Here is a 21,716-nt window from a genome sequence, read left to right as displayed (position 1 = left end):
ATTCACCAGGAGCGATCACCAGGACCTGGCCAGATACCATTGGCCTGGGCCTGGGGATTGATTGGTTCTGGATCAAATATGATTGTCGCGGCCTCCTAGGGGGTGCACGTATGTGAAGTATAGCTACAACGCTTCGCGCAGCCAACCTGCTGTAGTTTAACTGCGGCGGCTGGTCCGGAACCCGTTAAAGTTAGCTAAAAATTCAGGTTTTATCCGGTGTGTGAAAAATTCAAAAATTGAGAGCATGACGGATACAAAATGATGTTTCAGCTTTTGATAGATGCTAGAGAGTTAAATTCCATGTACAGTGGTTTAGCAAAATAAATATCATATGGTAAGGCTCTTTTACATGGATGGCCAGGGGTGGTAAAAACAGGTGGTTGAACCGTGGTTATAATTCTACCCCCTTCTCCTGGCCACCCACTCAAACTGTAACAATACACCTGGATAGGACTATATACATGCAGCTGCCACAATGCTTTTGCTTCACATCTGTGGCATTTTCAATTCGGGGTACAGAGTATAACAAGCGGTACCGCCTGGCAAACTCGCCGATTCGGTTCAATGGGGCTGCACCGCAACCATGAACCAAATCCTTGGCTCGCAGTTGCGATGTGCGTCCTCTGCAATGTTAAATTGGCTTTTCGGCAATACAGTAATTAATTAACATTTTTTTTTTAATTGTTCCGCCTCCTGAAAGCCTGTCAACTACTGCTATACCGCCAACACCCTCTGAAAAGCAATCCACTATGTAGGCTTACTGCAAATGTGAAAGAAGCCTAAGGCCCTGTTTACATTAGTGTGATTTTTCTTGTGTCTGCTGCCATGCTGCCATGCTTGACAATGGAAATCACATTATTTTCTATGGTGCCTGTTCACATCAATGCAAAATGGTGCAGTGTAGTTTTTGAAAAGATGCAGATGCTTTGCTTGATGCGGCATTATGCATTCTTGGCCTCATAGACTTAAATAGGAATGCATTGAAAGCACATGTAAAACGCATGTACATGTGCGTTTAGTGCAATTTTGGCAGAGTCTTGTTTAGAAAATCCTGTCTCCTTCACCTACAAAAAAAACATAAAGCATGAAAACGCATCAAAAACACACGTAAAAGCATGCTACAAAAACATGCTGAAAAATGCATAACTATGCAGCAGCACTAGACTGAACCAAAGCTTAGGCCCCATTTACACCCAGCATAGCCTGAACGCGCATTCTTGTGAGCGTTTTTCATGCGTTTTCACACGTTGTGCATTCAGCACCCTATTCCTTTGAATGTGCTGCCCTACATGCGAAAAATATGCCAAAGAAGCTCCCGCACCTTTTTGGTGTGTTGAGCTTTGCTAGTTTTTTTACCACATGTTTGTGGCAAGGTGTTGCGTGTTTTGCTGGCACAAAAGTGCACATCTGCTTACCACATTTTGGGTGCAGATTAAGAATTAATAGCACTGCAAGCACGACATGCATTTCTCACTCTTTTTTTCACACATTCCAGGATGTGTGCAGAAACACATGTTTATATGTGCTTTTGCACACATTCACGGATTCTGCAGATGTGAATGCAACATTAGAGTTTACAAGATTGCACACCCAAAGCCAAGATTTCATTTCTACTGCATTAACAGGTTACATTTTCTTAAGCAATAACACTTTTTTCTGCTTCTCTGTTTTTAATATATGCATCCCAAACATTGGCTGTAAATAGTAATTCAGATGCCTTCAAAAATAGTTCAGCAGTGACCGAAATAGTTCAAAAATAGTTCAGCAGTTGGTCAATCTGAACTACTAGCAGCGTCGTAGCAGGATATCAGTGCAGCTACGTGTTCTATTTGGCTTGTGAAATAAGAGCTGGAAGAGGCTAGGCTACCAGGTGAGGGGATAGCTCAAGGTGAGCTCCCGCCTACTTGTCCAAATCATGTAAGTTACAGTAAGCAGTCAGACAGGTCACAGCACCATGGCTGACTCACAGTGTATGTGCCTGAAAGATGATCACGTTAATGAGAAGATTACAGAGAATATGCCCGAATTCTACAGTGAGAACCAAAGGAAGGCCTTGGAGGTACTTGTCAACAATGGAGTCCAGTCTTATAGACAGTATATAAAGGAAAAGAAGCTCACTGATTTCCTTTCCACCAAGGAGCTGACAGGCCTGAAAAGTGACTTTAAGAAATATGAAACCGAGAGTCTAAACAAATCTAAACTACAGCCAACCAAGCAGGACAAGGAGAAAGAGGAGTCCCTACAATATTGGCCCACTCTGTCCGACACGGAGGTCCCTCCACTGGACCTGGGCTGGCCAGAGAATGGCTTCTACAGAGGACTCAGTCAGGTGCTAGTGTACACCCACCCTCCTAAGGAGAAAGCCCCGACTATCAAGGCTTTTGTTAGGAACCTAATACAGTCAGCAAAAAAGGTAAGCTGCACTAAAATTTTAATGTGGCCACGCTGAATCTGTGTTTAATGGATGCAGTTGCAGCACAGTGAAGTGGGGTTTCAGTGTCCAATCCCACTTTAAACAGGCTTGCAGGAAGCAGCTTATCACCTCTTGATCCCCTGCTAACTGCGGGCCAGCCGCTGCTGACAAAACTATCCACCACAAATTGCGAGTCTGTAGCATTGCCCATGTGGAAGGGGTCCTATGCTGGGTACACACCCAGCCGGCTGAACAAGAAAAAAATGGAGGAGTTTGAGAGGAGCTCGCTGTACTAACTATGCAATGTTAGTACAGCGATCTCCCCGCTAAGTTTTTGTGATCTGGCAAGTGGACTGCCCCCCTAAAACACACCAGTAAACGCTCTTAGCCAATGGCTGAGAGGGCTGATGGGATGCCGATTAGCAGATCTTTTTAGGGTATGCTTCTTTGACAGACACCAGATGTTTGGCCAGCTCCTGTCGACCATTTTCTGTTGAGCAGGCCAATACCGGACAAAATTTGGCCTGTGTGTACGGGGCTTTAGTGAGGGAAAATCTCTTGCACACATTAAAAAAAAAAAAAAACGCTGTATTTGTAGCCATGTATAATTTATTTTATCTGAACACAGGGGAATTCTTGTCTATGGGGCATTACGCACAGCTGCTGAATGATCAGTAATGCAGAAATGAGTTCAGAGCCGTGAAAAAGAAAGAAAATTTTACATTTGAGTGCAAGAATTTACAAACATATGCATGAATATGCAAGTATATACAAGTGTATATTTGTAAACTACAACACTGGCAGCTAAAAGAGGACCGAGAAGAATTTTAAGTAACGAGCATTTCGCAATACGAGCTATTATTTTTTAAAAATCCTGACTCGATTTGCGAGTGTTGTCTCGTACGAGCAGGATTCAAGCCTCTGCGGTGTGCAGTACAGCATTTGGCCAGAAGTGTGGGGGCGCCGGTGACACTCATGGGCGGCTCGGATGCACTCAGAAACACTTGGAAACACTCAGAGAGCAGTTTCCAAGTGTCTCCTGCACCCCCCCCCCACTTCTGGCCACATACAATAGAAGTCACTGTGGAACAAATTATCTCAGTTTCTATTGACTTTTATGGGGAAACTCGCTTTGATATACAAGTGCTTTGGATTACAAGCATTCTTCAGGAACAAATTATGCTTGTAATCCAAGGTACCACTGTACTTATAAACATCTGAAGATTATTATGTTCACGTGCAAGGGGCCTAAAGCTCACTACAGGATACAATCTGTGGATCTATCAACAACTATATAGTGCAAGGGCCTGCCTTATTGGATATACATTAATTGGAAATGATAAGTAAGCCCTCAGTTTTAGTAAATGTAAAGTTGATCGTACAGAGATTGTATGCTCAGATTGTGATATGTATGGTGATGCTAATGGAGCCCTTGATAGCAGTAAACTTCTCCCACTGGCTGGACTTGTAATGTTAAGACTACCTCCAGCCAAGCTTGTTTTCTTTTTTTCAGATATAACACAGAAAAGGGAAAAGTTTAAATTTCTTTTTTTTTTACTTTTTTTGTGTGACATGGGGGGTTATTTACTAAAGGCCAGTCCGCTGTGCAATGCAAGTGCACTTGGAAGTTCAATCTATGTAGGTCTGAGGGGAACATGCAAGGAAAATAAAAAACAGCATTTTTGCTTGCACATGATTGGATGATAAAATCAGCAGAGATTCCCCTCAGTTCAGATCTTCCCCTCAGATCTACAGTGACTGCACTTGCAGTGCACTTCCATAGATCCAATTTACCCTACTTCCTGTCCCTGTGAGGCTGAAAAAAAGCAATGCGGAAGCTATTGTTACTGGCACCAAAGCAATAAAAATAAATTGTCACAAGCTCTGAGACTGAAAATAAAGGAAAATCTCCCCAATAGGGACACAGGGGGTTATTTATGAAAGGCAAATCCACTTTGCACTACAAGTGCACTAAAAGTGCACTTGCAAGTGCAGTCATTGTAGATCTGAGGGGTACATGCAAGGAAAAAAAAAAAAACATAATTTTAGCTTGCACATGATTGGATGATAAAATCAGCAGAGATTCCCCTCTTTTCAGATCTTCACCTCAGATCTACAGCGACTGCACTTCCAAGTGCACTTTCAGTGCACTTCCAAGTGCACTTTCAGTGCAATTGTAGTGCAGAGTGGATTTGTCTTTCGTAAATCAACCCCACAGACAGCAAAACAGGTCAACAGTTTCCAATCCTTCCCAGCTCTAAATCCAAAACTCCAATGATGGCCACAAACAGAAAAATGTTATACATGATTGTATTTTCAATAGATTCATTGTTAGATCAGAAATACAATCAGATAATTGAAAAGATTGTTCAATGCACCATACACTTAACAATAATATCAAGTTATCCACTTCCCAATGTTTAGATTTTCTGCCCGAACCGGTCACAATTATTTTGGTTTAGCCCGGGTTCACACTATAGCGAACACAGACATCACATGTGATTCGCACCCGCACTGCAGTGCCGATTGCATGCAATGTCTGTGCAATGCGAGTTCAGCCATACAGTTGTACAAAAAAGGTGCAGGGACATTTTTTTCTTGCACTGGAATCGGATCGCCTTCCTGTCCGAATCCACAGTTCCCACTGTGATCTGTGAACCGTTCTGGGGGTGTCATTAACATTTTATCGACACCCGCAGCAGTTTGCAGAGGGCAGTGTGAACTGCCTGAGGAAGAGATGCGATGCGGGAACCGGCGCTGGAGTCGTGCTGGTTTCTGCATCGCTACAGTGTGAACCTATAATAAATCAATAGTTTTTGCTTAATGTGATTGTAAAGGTAAAACATTTAAAAAAAAATATATCATACTTACCTCCACTGTGCAGCTCGTTTTGCACAGAGTGGCCCCAAACCTGCTCTTCTGGGGTCCCCCGGCGGCTCTCACGGCTCCTCTCTACATCTGATAACCCCCTCGGAGAAGCGATTCCCCGAGGGGGTTAGCTTGCGGGTGCGCTCCCGAGTCCAGCAATTGGCGTCCATAGAGGCCGAATACAGGACTCGGCCCTGCCCCCCCTGGAGTTCGGGTCATTGGATTTGATTGACAGCAGCGGGAGCCAATGGCTGCGCTGCTATCAGTCTATCCAATCAAGAGCCGAGAACCCCGGACAGAGCGACAGTACGTTGCCGTGGGTCAAGTTCGAGGGTTCAGGTAAGTAAAACGGGGGGACTGGGGGGCCAGTCACTGCCAGGTGTTTTTTCACCTTAATGCATAAGATGCATTAAGGTGAAAAAACACGAAGGTTGACAACCCCTTTAAATTCAATCAATAGATCAGATTATATTATCCAATTCTGTGAAGCATTGTTTGATCAGATTGTTACGTTTAAGGCCACTGTTAAACAAAATAGGGCTTTCTGCCTGGAGTTGGGGGATCTGCTATAAGAGGGAGAGTGTGACCATTTCTTCCTTTCCAATCACTGTAATTTGATCAATTTATAATGTTTTGTTGCAGGGCACAGCTGGCAGGATTTGTCAGTTTAAACCTCTTGCCACACACGTAACGCATATGTGTGGCAGAAAAGAGGGTGGACACACACGCAGGGCTGGTGCTAGACTAATTTGCGCCCTAGGCAAGACCAGCTGCTTGCTGCCCACCCCCCACAAAAAATAAGTAATAATAATTCACAATTTTTAAAACACAGGTCACCACAGTATGGGTAAACAGGGTCTTAGGTAGAAATGCACCTGCATATGTGGTGTCACTGAAGGAATAAATGTCCCTGCACCTTGATGGTGTCGCTAGAAGGAAAAATGTTGTTACACTGCGCTGTAGAAGATGTTGGCACTCTATAAACATTCATATGGGTAAGGTGGGGAAGGCTCTTGCTGTCCTTGTACATCGCCGCAGTCAGTGTTGGCACTATACTTGGCTGAGGGCCACAGTGCAGGGGGGAGAGGGGCACAGTACAGGAGGGCAGAGTACAGGGGGGAGAGGGGCACAGTACAGGAGGGCAGAGTACAGAGGGGAGAGGGGCACAGAACAGGAGGGCAGAGTACAGGGGGAGAGGGGCACAGTACAGGAGGGCAGAGTACGGGGGGGGGAGGCACAGTGCAGGAGGGCAGAGTACAGGGGGAAGAGGGGCACAGTACAGGGGGGCAGAGTACATGGGGGGAGGGGCAGAGTACAGGGGGGAGAGGTGCACAGTACAGGAGAGCAGAGTACAAGGGGAAGCGGGGCACAGTACAGGAGGGCAGAGTACAGGAGGACAGAGTACGGGGGGAGAGGGGCAGAGTACAGGAGGGCAGAGTACAGGGGGGAGAGGGGCACAGTACAGGAGGGCAGAATAAAGGGGGGAGAGGGGCACAGTACAGGAGGGCAGAGTACAGGGGGGAGAGGGGCACAGTGCAGGAGGGCAGAGTACAGGGGGGAGAGGGGCACAGTACGGGGGACAGTGTACAGGGGGTGAAAGGGACAGAGTACGGGGGGAGGCACTGTACAGGGGGGAGAGGGGCACAGTACAGGATGGCAGAGTACAGGGGGGAGAGGGGCACAGCACAGGGGGAGAGAGGGGCACAGTACAGAAGGGCAGGGTACAGAGGGGAGATGGGCACAGTACAGGAGAGCAGAGTACAGGGGGGAGAGGGGCACAGTACAGGGTGGAGAGGGGCACAGTACAGGAGGCCAGAGTACAGGGGGGAGAGGGGCACAGTACAGGAGGGCAGAGTACAGGGGGGAGAGGGGCACAGTACAGGAGGGCAGAGTACAGAGGGGAGAGGGGCAGAGTACAGGAGGGCAGAGTACAGGGGGAGAGGGGCACAGTACAGGAGGGCAGAGTACAGGGGGGGAAAGAGGCAGAGTACAGGGGGAGAGGGGTAGAGTACAGGGGGGGGGGGGCAGAGTACGGGGGGGGGGGGCAGAGTACAGGGGGGGTACAGAGCTCTGTGACCTGGAAAGGGCATAGTAACCAGGAGTAAAGAGTCAGGTTTATACAAGTGAATATACTAATGCGCAAACCAAAATGTAAATAAAGCTGAGTAGCTGCCAACATGAAAAGGTGTTCCCACACAGTGATAATTAAATAAAGGTATACCTTTATTAAAAGAGTGGTCTGACTGCTCTCATGCTTCTCAGTGGAGGGGGGAGAGATAACACACACTCTGTATATTCGTATCAGTCTTTTATCTGCTCATCCTGGCCGGTATGTTCTTTGCAGGCAGTGTGGGGAGTAGACCCTTTTCTGCATGCACTGCACTTTGAGCTGCATGTGGTAGTGGGAAAATGCCAGGCTCCCAAGATGTTTACCCACAGGGTCTGCCCCCGAGTGTCATCAGACGGCACTCTAAGTATGCCCCATTCCAAGCTGGCCAAGCTGCAGTTTGTATTTGCCGGCGGAGCTGTCATTATTACTGACAGGCAGCTCTCCTATTTTCACAGTCTGCCGGAAACCACAAGGGCTCCCCATGCGCCTCGGGCCCCTGCCTGTGCATTGAGACAGCCTTGCCTCCTCAGTGTCCCCACCCCCTCCCATTCTCTGGGTGTCTGCCTCTCTTCAGTGACAGTCTCCTGCGGGTTCCGCTCACTGCTCTCCCGACTCCTCATGCCATTCCCATTGGAGCTGTCCCCGGATCGGTTCTCGGGGTACAGCCGGCAGTGCTGAGAGGTGCAGAAAGGAGGTGAAGCTCATCGGCATGGCACTCCTCTTTCCTTCTGCACTACGCCCCTTCCCCTGTGCCCAGACATGTATCTGCTGGACCCTGCACCCCCCCTTAGATGGAGCGGGGGGCCGCCCCAGAGGAAGACAGTGTACCGGACCTACCTGACCCTGATGAAGAAGGAGCTGGTGTTGGGGGAGAGCCAGCTGGCGTGATGTTCAGAAGAGGAGGAGAAGAGGATGGCGGAGGAGGGGGACAGGAGACCGACACCTACCTCCCGCGTCCAGGACTACGGAAAAGCTCCCGGCACTGACAAGCTCCCGGCGCCCCCTCCTCCCGACGGAGAGTAGGGAAACCATCGGTCGTGGCTGCACCCTAGGTGGTCGTGCGCCCTAGGCGGCTGCCTAGTCTGCCTACTGGTAGCGCTGGCCCTGCACACTTGTTGAACATATGAGATCAGCCTACAGAGTATTCTGTGCTAACAGCATGCTCACTGTGCACTCCCAGCAGTGACCAAGTTGTCAAGGACAGATCTCGGTCTATACCAAATTTTGGGAGTCAGGGACTGGCTCCTGATCATATGTCCACTGTGACAGCATATCCATCCTGCTCCAACCTCCCCAGCCATAAAGAACCTGTTAAAGAAATGCTGGGGCTAAGCAGGAAGGGGTAAACGATGGACTCTGTGCACCTTGTTTTGGATTGGTTATCGAATGGTCAAAATCCTTGTTATTTTTGGGGGGGTTGTTTACCATCTGTGTGATTTATGGCTTTTTTAAATTTCCTGTTCTGTAGACACAACAGGAAGTAAAAAGATATTTTTGTAAAATGGGGGGAAATTCCCTCTCAGACACTCCAGAATAGGATATCCTCGTTGGAAGTTTTTGCTATTTATTCTAGTGTCATTGACATTTTGGATTTCCCATCACTTTTTGCCCCAGTGACACAGTGACTACCAGGACAAATTAGTGAGTGGAAATCTCCCCAGTGTGGACACAGACCGCAGTAAAAACTGGGCAGCAGCTTTCCCATTCTATCCAAAACCAAAATAAAAACCTACGTGAGGACCACAGGTTTGATGCTTTGTAGGTTCAAATGCAAGAAAAAATAACTGCATACTTTTGCATAATAGGTGCATTTATTATCATTATTTCCTGACACCAACATGGCATCATACATATGATATAGCTCCGCCCCACAGGACCTGTTTAGCTCTATACAGATTTATTTAAATTTGTTTCTCTTTGCCAAAAAAAAAAAGGTTTCTCTGTATTTTTTTCCCTCGCTCGCTTCCCATATTTCTTTCTGTTGCCATGCAGTCTTCTTTGCACCTTTCGGTTCTTCTGCCAGCATGAGCCTAACACCATATAACCAAGACCAACACAATACCAGGTAAGGGTCAACTTTGGGTAAGTAAGAAGATGTGGGAAAAAGAGTGTGTTATGCCCTGAAAAGCATGCCTTCTTGTCTATTACAGCCCCAGCCCCTCACACTCCTGCACTAGGAGGTCCAGAGGCCCTCTGGATCGTCAGGATTTTTCCAGGGCAGAAAGAGACTCCTACAGTCCTGGCATACCCCAGTACAAAGGGGCGCAAATGTACACTTAAGAGCAGGGGAGGATCCAGAGTCTAGTCTCCGGAGGGGCACTGGCAGAAAATAAGGCTACTTTCACACTGGGGCGGGGGGCATCGGCAGTAAAGCGGCGCTATTTTTAGCAGCGCTATTCGGCCGCTAGCGGGCGGTTTTAACCTGAAAAAGGGTTAAAATCGCCCGCATAGCGCCGCTGCAGCGGCGCAATGCTGGCGGTTTGGCGGCACTGCCTCATTGTTTTCAATGGGCAGGGGTGCTTTAGGAGCGGGGTATACCCCGCTCCTACAGCGCTACAATGATGCAGGACTTTTTTTACCATCCTGCAAGCGCACCGCTCCAGTGTGAAAGCCCTCTGGCTTTCACACTGGAGAGACAGGAGAGGCTCTTTACAGGCGCTATGCAGACACTATTTTAAGCTCTGTAGCGCCTCAGTGTGAAAGTTGTTGCTTACAGAGCTGTATTTAACATATCATACAGTCCTAACCTTGTTTAAAACAGTAACACTGTTTTAAAGTGTTACATGCATCCCAATGACGGTGTTCTGTCGAAGTGCTCCCCATCGAATAGTGCTCGCGCATGCGCAGGATTGATTTGCCGATCAGCTGGAGTGACTTGACCAGGGCGCAAGCATACATTGTAGGAGGCATCTCTCGATGGGATCTCTCACATCTGGTGAGGTGGCGGAGGGAGAAAGCCTTGGAGTCAGTACTATTTTCTGGGGGGGCAATTTCCCCATTGCCCCCCCGGATCCGCCGGGGGGCTTCTCCTCCGAGGGCTCAGCGCCCGAAAGCTAAATGTTCCAGGCAGAGGGAGAAGATACCGCCTCCTCCTCAGCAGAGGATCCTGAAGGTTCAGGCTTTGATTTTGCGATGATACCACCATTCATTAAGGCAGTAAAAGCTGCACTGGAATGGGAGGATCCGGAACCTCCTCAAAAGAAGGAGGAAACGTATTATCACACATTATCACACACCATACCATCTGATTTTAAATTGTGTTGCAATCGCTGCACAACACGCATTAGGTGCCTTTATCCTTTCAGGGCACCCCAAATGCAATGCGATTCTGCTGTGATTGTCACGTGGGAGAACGCGCCTTTAAAAACATTGTGTGAAGCTTGTCGCCCCTAAATAGGAGCAGGGGCTTCTTTTTGCACACGTAGGGCAGCCAAGTGAATGGGTCGCCCCATGCGAGTTGCAACATTGCGTGCAAATCGCTCTTTTTATTAATCGCATAGCGTGAACACTTGTCCCCTCTACATGATAATATCAAATGCCTCTGAAAAGTAACCTAAAGCACAGATCGCTTTTCAGTGCAATAGCAGCGCCTGCTGCAAGTGTGAACAAGCCTTTGGGTTCCCTAGGAGGAACCTAAAAAAACAGGTAGCTACATTTCCTCTTATGACAGAAATAAGAGGCCTGTTTCAGGAGGAATGGGAGAAGGGGGAGAGAAAATCCTCCTCAACCGATAGGTTGCAGAAGTTGTATCCACTCACGGAGGAGGATGCGGCTCCTTTATCTAACCCACCCTCGGTGGATGCGGCAGGATGCAAGAATGTGACACTTTCGATGGAAGACTCTTCCTCCTTTCGCGATATCCTTGATAGACGCATTGACATGGACTTAAAGATCTACCTCGCGGCAGGTGGTGCCTGTAAGCCTGCTGTGGCTTTAACATCAGTAGCAAGCGATATGCGAGTGTGGGTACAGAACTTGGAGTATGCGATCAAAAACCAGCTGCCAAAAGAAAAAATAATCAAGGCTCTTGATGAGATGAAACTCTCGGTGGACTTCGTAGGTGAGGCACCTATAGACATCATTCGATGGTCCTCCAGAGCCATGTTCAGCTCAGTCACAGCCAAAAGAGCGTTGTGGCTAAAACCCTGGGTGGCCGACCCATCCTCAAAGCAGAATTGCTGTAAACTGCCTTTTTGATGGGAAGGCGCTGTTTGGCCAAAAACTGGAGACTGCCATCTCCAGGGTTACAGGAGAAAATCAGGTCTTCTGCCCTAAGATCAAAGGTCCAGACACCAGAGGGGGCAACCATCCAGAGGAGCGCCAAACAGGTACCGGGATTTGGAGGCTTTTGCCCATCCAAGGACTCCACTAGGGGTTGGAGGGGTACATAGCTCTCTGCGATCTTACGAAGGTTGACTAAGGCCCCTGCGGCTCCCTCAGATACCCAGAAGCCCTTTTAACGCCAGGCCCTCCCAGGAGGCAGTTGGAGCCAGGCTGCTCAAAGTGGCCCAGTTCTGGCAAGACCACTGCCAAAATCGGCGGATTCAGTCCACAGTGGCGCAAGGCCATTATTGGCTGTTCAAACGGCAGCTTCCAGAATGTCCTCAAGAGGCTGAATCAATTTATCCGGATAGAGAGACTCAAGATGGAATCTCTCCATACCATAATCCAGGTTATTCAACCAAGAGACTGGAGGATTTTAGTGGACTTGCAGGATGCCTACCAGCATGTCCCAATCCTTCATACCAGCAGCTCCTCAGATTTGCCTTGGGGGACAGGCTGTAGCCTACACAGAATATGGTCTACCTAGAACCCAATTCAAGGCTCAGGCGACCATGGTTTCTTTGCCACTTTAGAAACTCCCCAAAATCAGGGAGAAGTTCCAACAGTCATTGGCTGCACCAGTGATTTCAGCATCCCAGTGCATGAGTCTTCTTGGGAAGATGGCTTCATGTATCCCGAGGATCCTCTGGGCTCACCGGAAATTCAATTTTCCAACAAGGCTTCCTGATGCAGTAGAAGAGAGTTTGTCTAGTCCAGCCAATCAGGATCACCAGCCGGATGCGCCAGAGTCTCTGGTGGTAGACAAAACAAGAAACGCTAAGAAGCATCGTCCATTAGGGCCACAGCCATGGATCATTATTACCACAGATGCCTCACATACAGGGTTGCCCAGTCCTGCTCCGTCTGGACAACACGGTAGCAGTTTCCTACATACAGCGACAAGGTGGGACACACAGGCAATCCCTCTTGAGAGAGGTGGAACCGATCATGACATTGGCAACAATATCTCCCAGATATCTTCCAGGCTGTCAGAACTTGGAAGCGGATTGCCTATCCAGAAGATTATCCCAACGAATGGTCCCTTCACCCCAAAGTGTTCAAACAGACTATCCAAGAGTGGGGGTGTCCGCAACAGGATCTTTTTGCCTCAGCAACCAAATGCAGGGTGAGCAGATTCTTCTCACGCTACCCTCATCCATTAGCGGAGGGGACGGACGCCTTGACCCATCCTTGGGTTGCACAGCTGGCCTATGCCTTCCCTCCAATTTCTCTAATTCTGAAATTCCTGAAGAGATTGTTGACAGATAATCTGACAGTCATCGCAGTATTACCTTACTGGCCTCACCGATCATGGTTCTCTCTGGCTATGGATCTCAGCTTGTGCCCACCGATCACTCTGCCGGTGACTCCTCCTCTCCTGTCACAAGGAGATATCCTACATCCACAACCATCACAACTAGCCTTAGCGGCCTGGAGATTGAAAGGCAGGGGTTATAAGAGTTAGGATGTTCTCCAGAGGTTATTAGAACTTTACAGGAGTTCCAGAAAGGGGTCAACCAATGCCATATACTCTAGAATATGGAATAGGTTCACAATCTTTGCAGCTGGACGTCTGTTTGACTCTAGTGACCCAAATGTATCTCAAATCCTGTCTTTCCTGAAATCTGGATTGGATTCAGGGCTCAACCTAAATTCATTAAGGTGCAAATTTCAGCCATCTCTGCTTTTACCCCCAAAAAATGGGCCGCAAACCTGCTGGTGGAGCACTTCATGAGAGCGGTACTTAGACTACGCCCTCTCAAGAGAAATAGGTTCCCTGGCAGTAGTCTTCAATTTTCTAGCAAACCCTCCTTGTGCTCCGACAGAAGACTGTTCATTATGGGATATAGCCATAACTCCAGGGGAAAGGGTGTCCGAACTCCAAGAATCGGGGGGGAGCCAAACCTTATTCCATGTTCTTCCCAGACAGGGTTGTACTGAGACCATTGGATCACTTTGTTCCAAAAGTGGCATTGATATTTCATTTCTGCAGTGAATGGGTGCTTCCAGCCTTCCCAGCGGAATCAGATGCTGATTTGCACAAGTTGGACATTCCAAAAGTCCTGTCCTCAAAGCCCATCTCCAGGCTACTTCTACATTCAGATGTTCTGACAGACTTTTCATCATACCTACCGGAAAATGTAAAGGGAAAGAGGCCCTGGCCAAAACCATCTTGGCCGGGATAGTAAAAACTATTTACCGGGCATACGGAGCTGCCAGAAAGGACCCATTGGAGGTGGTTAGAGCTCGCTCAACCAGGGCGATGTCTTCTTCTTGGGCAGCATGGGCAGGAGTTGGTCATCCCATCATACATTCCTGAAACACTACAGGGTGGATCCAGCAGCTCTTATATGTCTATTGTTAAATAAAGATTACGTTTGCAGCATTAGACCCTCCCTCTCAAAAGCTCATTATTTATCATATGTATGCTGCCATGTTGGCATCAGGAAAATGGAAAATTGTATCAAATACTTACCATAATTTTCCTTTCCTGATGCCAATACATGGCAGCATACAACCCCCCCCCCCCCCCCCCCCCGATCTTTGTGCTTTATATGGAGAATGGAGGAGGTAGCTCTCAGTCAGACTTTTATAGAGCTAAACAGGTCCTGCGGGTGGATATAGGGGCGGAGCTATATTATATGTATGCTGCCATGTATTGGCGTCAGGAAAGGAATATTACGGTAAGTACAGTATTTGATACAATTTTCCATTTTTCAAACGGTGGATTTAGCCGTTAGGACTTGTTTACACCAGATGCAGTCAGGTGCACTTTTAAACATAATATGAATACAGTACAAACACATATGCAAGAAAAAAGAATGGATTTCAACGAGCCTAGTTTACAGTGCTTTCATGTGCATTCGACAGTATATTCGACATCCCACTCAAACGTTTAAAGTGGTTCTAAAGGCTGAAGGTTTTTTACCTTCATGCATTCTATGTATGAAGGCAAAAAAAACCTTCTGTTTGCAGCAGTGCCCTACAACCCCCCTAATACTTACCAGAGCTCCCTCTCGATCCATCGATGTGCATGAGAGCATTGGCTTACCAGGGACTCTCCCTCATTGGCTGGGCTGAGACAGCAGAAGCTCTGCACTCCTGTGACCTGTTTACAGCAGACAGTGTGCTGAAGCCCGCTGTCGGCTGACATCACAGAGCCAGTCCAGGTTGGGGAAAGATTGCGACCATATGGTCGGGATCCGCCCACATGCCTGGACTCAGTGAGCCACTGAGAGCCTGAGCCAGCCGCTCTCACCCCCTCCACAGCCCAGCGCTCCAGTGAGCACAGGGGGGGGCAGAGCAGAAAACCGATGACTGACAGTCACCAGCTCTCTGCCCCAGGGAGCACTAAGAACCAAGCGATCAGCAGTGTTTGATTACTCGGTTCTCAGTGTTTGATTACTCGAGCCAGCAAGTAACAGATGCAGCATTGGACCGATGCTGCATCCACCTAGGTAAGTGTAATTCTACAATAAAAACAATTCCCATACTACATCGCTTTAACTGACAATTGCGCGGTCATGCAATGCTGTACCCAAACCAAATTTGCGTTCTTTTTTCCCACAAATAGAGCTTTCTTTTGGTGGTATTTGATCACCTATGCGGTTTATTTTTTGCGCAATAAACAAAAAAAGAGCGACAATTTTGAAGAAAAACAATATTTTTTACTTTTTGCTATAATAAATATTCCCAAACATTTTTTTTAAAAACAAATTTCTTCATAAGTTTAGGCCTATATATATTCTTCTACATATTTTTGGTAAAAAAAATCAGAAAACTCAATAAGCGTATATTGATTGGTTTGCACAAAAGTTTTAGTCTCTACAAATTATAGTTAATATTTATGGCATTTTTATTATATTATTTTTTTTTTTTTTACTAGTAATGGCGGTGATCTGTGATTTTTAGTGGTACTGCGACATACAGATCAGACACTTTTGGTACATTTTTGGGACCATTGACATTTATACAGTGATCAGGGCTATAAAAATGCACTGATTACTATGTAAATGTCACTGGTAGGGAAGGGGTTAACACTAGGGGGCGATCAAGGGGTTAAATGTGTGTTCTCTCAGTGTGTTCTAACTGTATGGGGATGTGACTGACTAGGGGAGGAGACATATCGTTGTTCCTACTTACTAGGAACAAATGATATGTTTCCTCTCCCCTGACAGCTCAGGGATTTGTGTGTTTACATACACAAATCCCTGTGCTGGCGCTCGTGCACGTGATCGCTCGTGGCCGGCGGCAATCGTGCCTGCTGGCCATGCATATCGGGTCGCACACCCTCTGGTGGTTGAAAAAGGGAAGGACGTACCCATACGGGATTTCGCACAGGGGAGCCATTCTTCCACAGTAAATCTGCGTGAGCCAGTCGGGAACCGGTTAATATCACTTTAATTTACAAACTGAGGTCTGTAGGCATAGGCTACAGGGTTTGTACATAAATATAAAATTAGTTACAGGAGCGTGTCCAAAGGGTGGTGATAAACAGCCAATACTTAGAGTGGTAAGTGGGGTACCCCAGGGCACTGTCCTGGAACCAAGTCTGATTAATTTTTTCATAAAATTAGAGGATGGGATAAAATGCTCAATCTCAGTGTTTGCTGATAATACAAGCTAAGCAGAACACTACATTCTCAGCAGGTTATTGGTACTTTAGAAGAAGACCTCAATAAAATAAAGAGGTGGGCAACTACATGGCAAATGAGGTTTATTGTTAAAAAATGTAAAGTAATGCACTTGGGGGCTAAGAATATGAACGCAAGTTACTTGCTAGGGGGAAAACCTGTGGCGAAAACCTGGATGGAAAAAGATCTAGGGGTCCTAGTAGAAGACAGACTCAGCAATGGCATGCAATGCCAAGCTGCAGCAAGCAAAGCTAGAAGAATATTATTATGCATAAAAGGGTATTTACTCAAGGGATAAAACTATAACAAAACTCTATTTCGGCCACATCTGGTCACCAATCCTCAGAAAGGGTGTGCTGGAACTGGAGAGAGTCCAGAGAAGGGCAACAAAGTTAATAAGGGGACTGGAGGACCTCCGTTACAAGGAACGACCACAAACACTACACTGCTTCTCCCTGGAGAAGAGACAATTGAGAGGATATATGATAGTGATCTACAAATACCTCAATGTTGATTCTAGCCTAGGGAACAAACTATTCAGTCTTAGGAAGTATAAGAAGACACAGGGCACTTAATTTCAAAATTTAAGGAGAAGCAGTTTAACCTTAAACTGCGTAGGGGTTTTTTCACTGTTAGGGTGGTAAGTGTGGAAAAGAAGAAAGGTAACAGCGCTCTCTGCAGGGACAACTCAATCTATACACCAGGTCCACTCACAGGTGCTGAGGCTCGATGTGTCCCAACACACTCCAATGCAACAGTAATAAGGAGAGACGGCAAAACTGTAATCCTTGAAGTGTCGTTTATTGGTATATCAGAGTGACAATAAATCACGACTAAGGCTATTGCCGAAACGCGTCAGGTTTATTGTTTTATTGTAACTCTGATGTACCAATAAATGACACTTCAAGGATTACAGTTTTGCCGGCTCTTCTTATTACTGTTCCAGGGTGGTAAGTGTGACAGGAGTCACTTGTGGGGGGGCTTGGGGAACCCAGGTTACCTTGGAGAGCACTGGAAGCTCCTTGTCCAGCTCCCCCATCTTCTCCTATGTGTAACTGGCCCTGTGTCTATTAGGGGCACAGGGTGACCAAGAACCCCAGTCTGACCTCAAGACTATATGAAGATAAAGTCCACCATTCATCAGAGACCATTGCTAGATGGTTTGAGGTGGGGTGGGGGTTGTTATGTGTTTGGTGTGGCTTTATCCCATTGTTCTATTGTGTCTGTCTGCCTTGGGAGCAACCTATTATGGGATGTATATATCAAAGTGTATTTGCTTTGAGGGTGGGGAGAATTCCTCCAACAGCTCTGCTGATTGGACAGTCAACTGATGAGACGTTTGAATATCTCTGTGTGCCTGTGTTCAAATAAACAGTTCATGTTAAGCAGCCAAAACGAGTACTGCCTAGTTATTGATTGTCAGCAGTTGAAATATCTGATATCTAATCTATATTCAGACTGGAAGGAAGCGTTATATGACGAAAGCACTCAAGCGGAGTGTGGGTTGTTTTGTTACAGTAGGGATGTGAAATTCACTTCCATAATTGATGGTGTCAGTGGGAAGTATTGATAGTTCGAAAAAAAACTCTAAAGCCGCGTACACACAATTCGGACTTTCCGACGGGAAATGTTCGATGACAGGCTGTTGGTGGAAAATCCGGCCGTGTGTATGCTTCATCGGACAATTGTTGTCGGATTTTCTGCGAACAAATGTTGGCTAGCAGGTTTTCAAATTTTCCGTGGACAAATGCGTGTTGTCGGATTTTCAGAGCGTGTGTACACAAGTCCATCGGACAAAAGTCCAAAGTACAAACACGCATGCTAGGAAGCAAGGACGAGCCAGAAGCTGTCGGTCTTGTAAACTAGCATTCGTAATGAAATCTCCAAATGCAGCGCACAATTCTCTTCTTCTTTAATGGGATAATAATGAAGCTGCTTTGTTGGTGATACTGATAGAGTTATTGCAAACACATTTTCAAAGGCTTTTTTTTTTCTAGTGATATCAAGAATAATATTATTATGCTTTTTTTTTTTTTTTTTTTTTTTTATTTGGACAAGTTACCACAACACCATTATCCCCTAGTTTTTTAAGATCAAAGATGCAACTATGTTGGTGTCCCTTGTCAATTTTACATTGCATTTTTTTAAATGTAAAAATGTAACTGCCTACTCCCAAACTGTCATTTGAAGTAAAACACATAGTTAAGTATTATTCTATTCACAGTTTTTTTTTTTTATTGTGCATTAAAAAAAGAAAACAAATAAAATTAGACATGCTATACAGGTCCCTTTTCATGGTTCGGCAGAACAGCCATTTTAAAAATTAATGTTCTACCCAGGCTCCTCTATCTATTCTAGGCCATCCCCATCAAACTTCCCCCCTTCTTTCTTCACATCCTACAAATGAATGTGTAAAAACCTCATATGGTCCTCCAACACCCCCAGACTAAGCTGGTATAGACTGGTACTCCCCAAACTGAAAGGTGGGCTAGGACTCCCGGATATTCACAAATACCACTGGGCATGTCACCTCACCAGAATTATCGATTGGCATGTAAACAAGGATAGTAAAGATTGGATCCAAATTGAAAACTCCTTTGCTTAGATACCAGCCTCTCACCTTCCCTGGATCGACCATAAACCCGCCCCTAAAGAATACACCACACACCCATGAATTGGTCCCATGATGCTGAACTTCAGATTAGCATGCAAAAACCTTAATCTGATTCCTTCACCTGGGCCCATGACTCCGTTGGACCAGAACCCTGACGTCCCTCCAGGTCTCTTCTCACAGAACCCAAATGACCCCTCCCCAGGACCCCCAATTAGAGCACAACAAAAACAACAAGCTCTTCTCATACCTGGCAATCTTCTCTAAGTTCCCAGAGTGAAACATCCCATTTTTTTAATTCCTACAGATTAGACACTTTTCCACAATGCCAAACCCAACGCCCAATGGCACAGGGATTACACCCCCTTCGAAACACTCTATATTAGCTCAGAACCACAGAGACATCTGATTTCGGCTGTATATGCACTCCTGTTCACAGGATGCAATCCCAAGGATAATAAACTCAGTCAACAATGGGAGGCTGAACTAGCCGTGGATTTACCCAAAGAGGAATGGGAGCGCATATACAATCATATCCACAAAGGATCCATCAATATCTCTACTCAAGAAAATAGATATGTAGCGCTGAAACACAGGATATTACAAGACATGCACTTAAAGTTTGGGACACATTGCACAAAAGGGAGCACTGGGAGTTCAATTCTCCCTTAATTCCACTTAAGGATACTGAATACTTTGCACCGGGGATGGAGGACTGGTTTGGGAAGTGGATTCTGGAGGATGACGTCCAATTAAAGGATATAATGAGGCAGGATAAAATTTGCACATTTCAAGAACTTAAAGATAAGGACAATCTCTTTGTCATGGACTCATGGAGGTATAATCAACTGAGCCACTTCATTGACTCACTCCCGCAGCCAATCAGATCAGTAGATAAATTACTAACATTGGAGAAAATTTGTATGAAAAAAAAAAGGAGGGGGGGGGGGGGTTCTCTAAGATTTATAAAGTATTAATAGAATTGGGGAATATAGATGTCCCACCATGTATTACGAAGTGGGAGAAGGAACTGGAAAGCAAGCTTAAAGATTCAGAAGTATGCCAGATACTAAGGAGAGTAAATGCCACTTCGGTTAACTGCAAAATGCTGGAGTTGAACTACAAGTGCTTGACGAGAATGTACATGACCCCCGACAGAGTACATAAATGCCAGAAGGAAACTCTACAATTATGTTGGAGGGGTTGCAAAGAAATAGGGACAATGGCACATATCTGGTGGCAATGCCCGGAAATTAAAAAATTCTGGGGGGAGGTAAGGGGAATAATCAAAGAGATTACCAATATTGCTATCCCGAATGCCCCCTGGGAGTGTCTATTTCATAAGAGAGAAATGCCCACAAAGTCATACATGAAAACGCTATTACCACAGCTCACTAATGCGGCTAAAAGCCTTATACCTAGGTACTGGCAAAAGAAAGGAAGACCCATGATGAGAGACTGGTTCAATAAAATTAATGAAATCCAAAGTCTAGAATACCTTAGGTTCAGTGAAGGGACGAATATGGAAGTCTTTGAGACGAAGTGGATGAAATGGGTGGAGTTCAAAGACTCTCTAAGAGCGGCTGAAATATGGGACATTTAGCATAGAGGTCTAGATACTGCTAGATGGCGAAAAAACGAGTCAGGGCATGACAAGTGGACATTGGGGAAGACAGGAACAGAGTAGGAGCGGGGGGAGAGGGAGGTGAAGCAAGAGAGGTGAGGCTGGGGAGTTGGGAGGGGGGGGAGGGTTGGGAGTGCCCTAGGATGTGTTGAAAGAGGGAAGTTTATTGTAATAAGGGTTTGTCTGTGATATATCTGTTTGGTTAAAAGCTGATAAAAATTGCCACTATGATGTGACGACGTGAAGGGAAGAGTTTTTGATCTTTAATAACTGAAACATGACTCCCGGAAATATATCTCGCTGACGTGGCAAAAAAAAAAGAAAATAGATATAAAATCTATTCCAGATGGTACCGAACACCCGACAAGATCCATAAATTCCACCCCAGCGTCTCCCCGCTATGCTGGAGATATAACTCAGCCTTATGCTCCGTACACATGGCCGGACTTTCCGACGTAAAATGTGCAATCGGAGTTGTTGTCGGAATTTCCGACTGAGTGTAGGCTCCATCGGACAGTTTCCATCGGATTTTCCGTCGCACAAAATTTGAGATTTGGTTCTCAAATTTTCTGACAACAAAATCCGTTCGCGTAAATTCCGATCATGTGTACACAATTCCGACGCACAAAGTGCCACGCATGCTCGGAATCAAGCAGAAGAGCCGCAATGGCTACTGAACTTCATTTTTCTCGGCTTGTTGTACGTGTTGTACGTCACTGCATTCTTGACGTTTGTGCGACCCTGTGTATGCAAGACAAGTTTGAGCCAACATCCGTCAGAAAAAAAACATGGATTTTGTTGTCGGAATGTCCGATCAATGTCCGATCGTGTGTGCGGGGCATTAGGCTCCTTACTTCACATATGGTGGGAGACTGTCCCACTATTCCCACTATTCTGGATAGCAAGATTGACCAAATCACGTCATATACCCCAGACTTCACCCCGGCACAATACTTACTCCATCACACATCTCTCTCAGCCTACAAAAAATTCCTCACCTTACACCTCAATAATGCTGCCAATCAATGTGTTCCAGTACACTGGAGGAGCACTAGCCCCCCCACAATTTCCGAATGGTTCCATCGCTCCAACACCACATAGGCGACCTGACAACCCTAACAGACCCCCAACGC

General features: G+C 46.2%; 1 protein-coding gene across 1 annotated transcript in view; it reads left to right on the top strand.

Annotated features, from left to right (window-relative positions):
- Nucleotides 1–1,887: 1,887 nt before the first annotated feature.
- FAM83F (family with sequence similarity 83 member F) overlaps nucleotides 1,888–21,716 on the top strand; it is a 426,779-nt gene continuing 406,950 nt past the window's right edge. Inside the window, exon 1 of the mRNA XM_073592655.1 lies at nucleotides 1,888–2,413. Coding sequence (XP_073448756.1) covers nucleotides 1,955–2,413 — 459 coding nt within the window. The 5' untranslated portion in view covers nucleotides 1,888–1,954. The remainder of the gene's footprint in view (nucleotides 2,414–21,716) is intronic.

This window comes from Aquarana catesbeiana, linkage group LG07, assembly GCF_042186555.1.
Source record: "Aquarana catesbeiana isolate 2022-GZ linkage group LG07, ASM4218655v1, whole genome shotgun sequence".
Lineage (NCBI taxonomy): Eukaryota > Metazoa > Chordata > Amphibia > Anura > Ranidae > Aquarana > Aquarana catesbeiana.
Note: the sequence above shows the minus strand (reverse complement) of the source record. Positions and strands in the feature narration are given on the sequence as shown.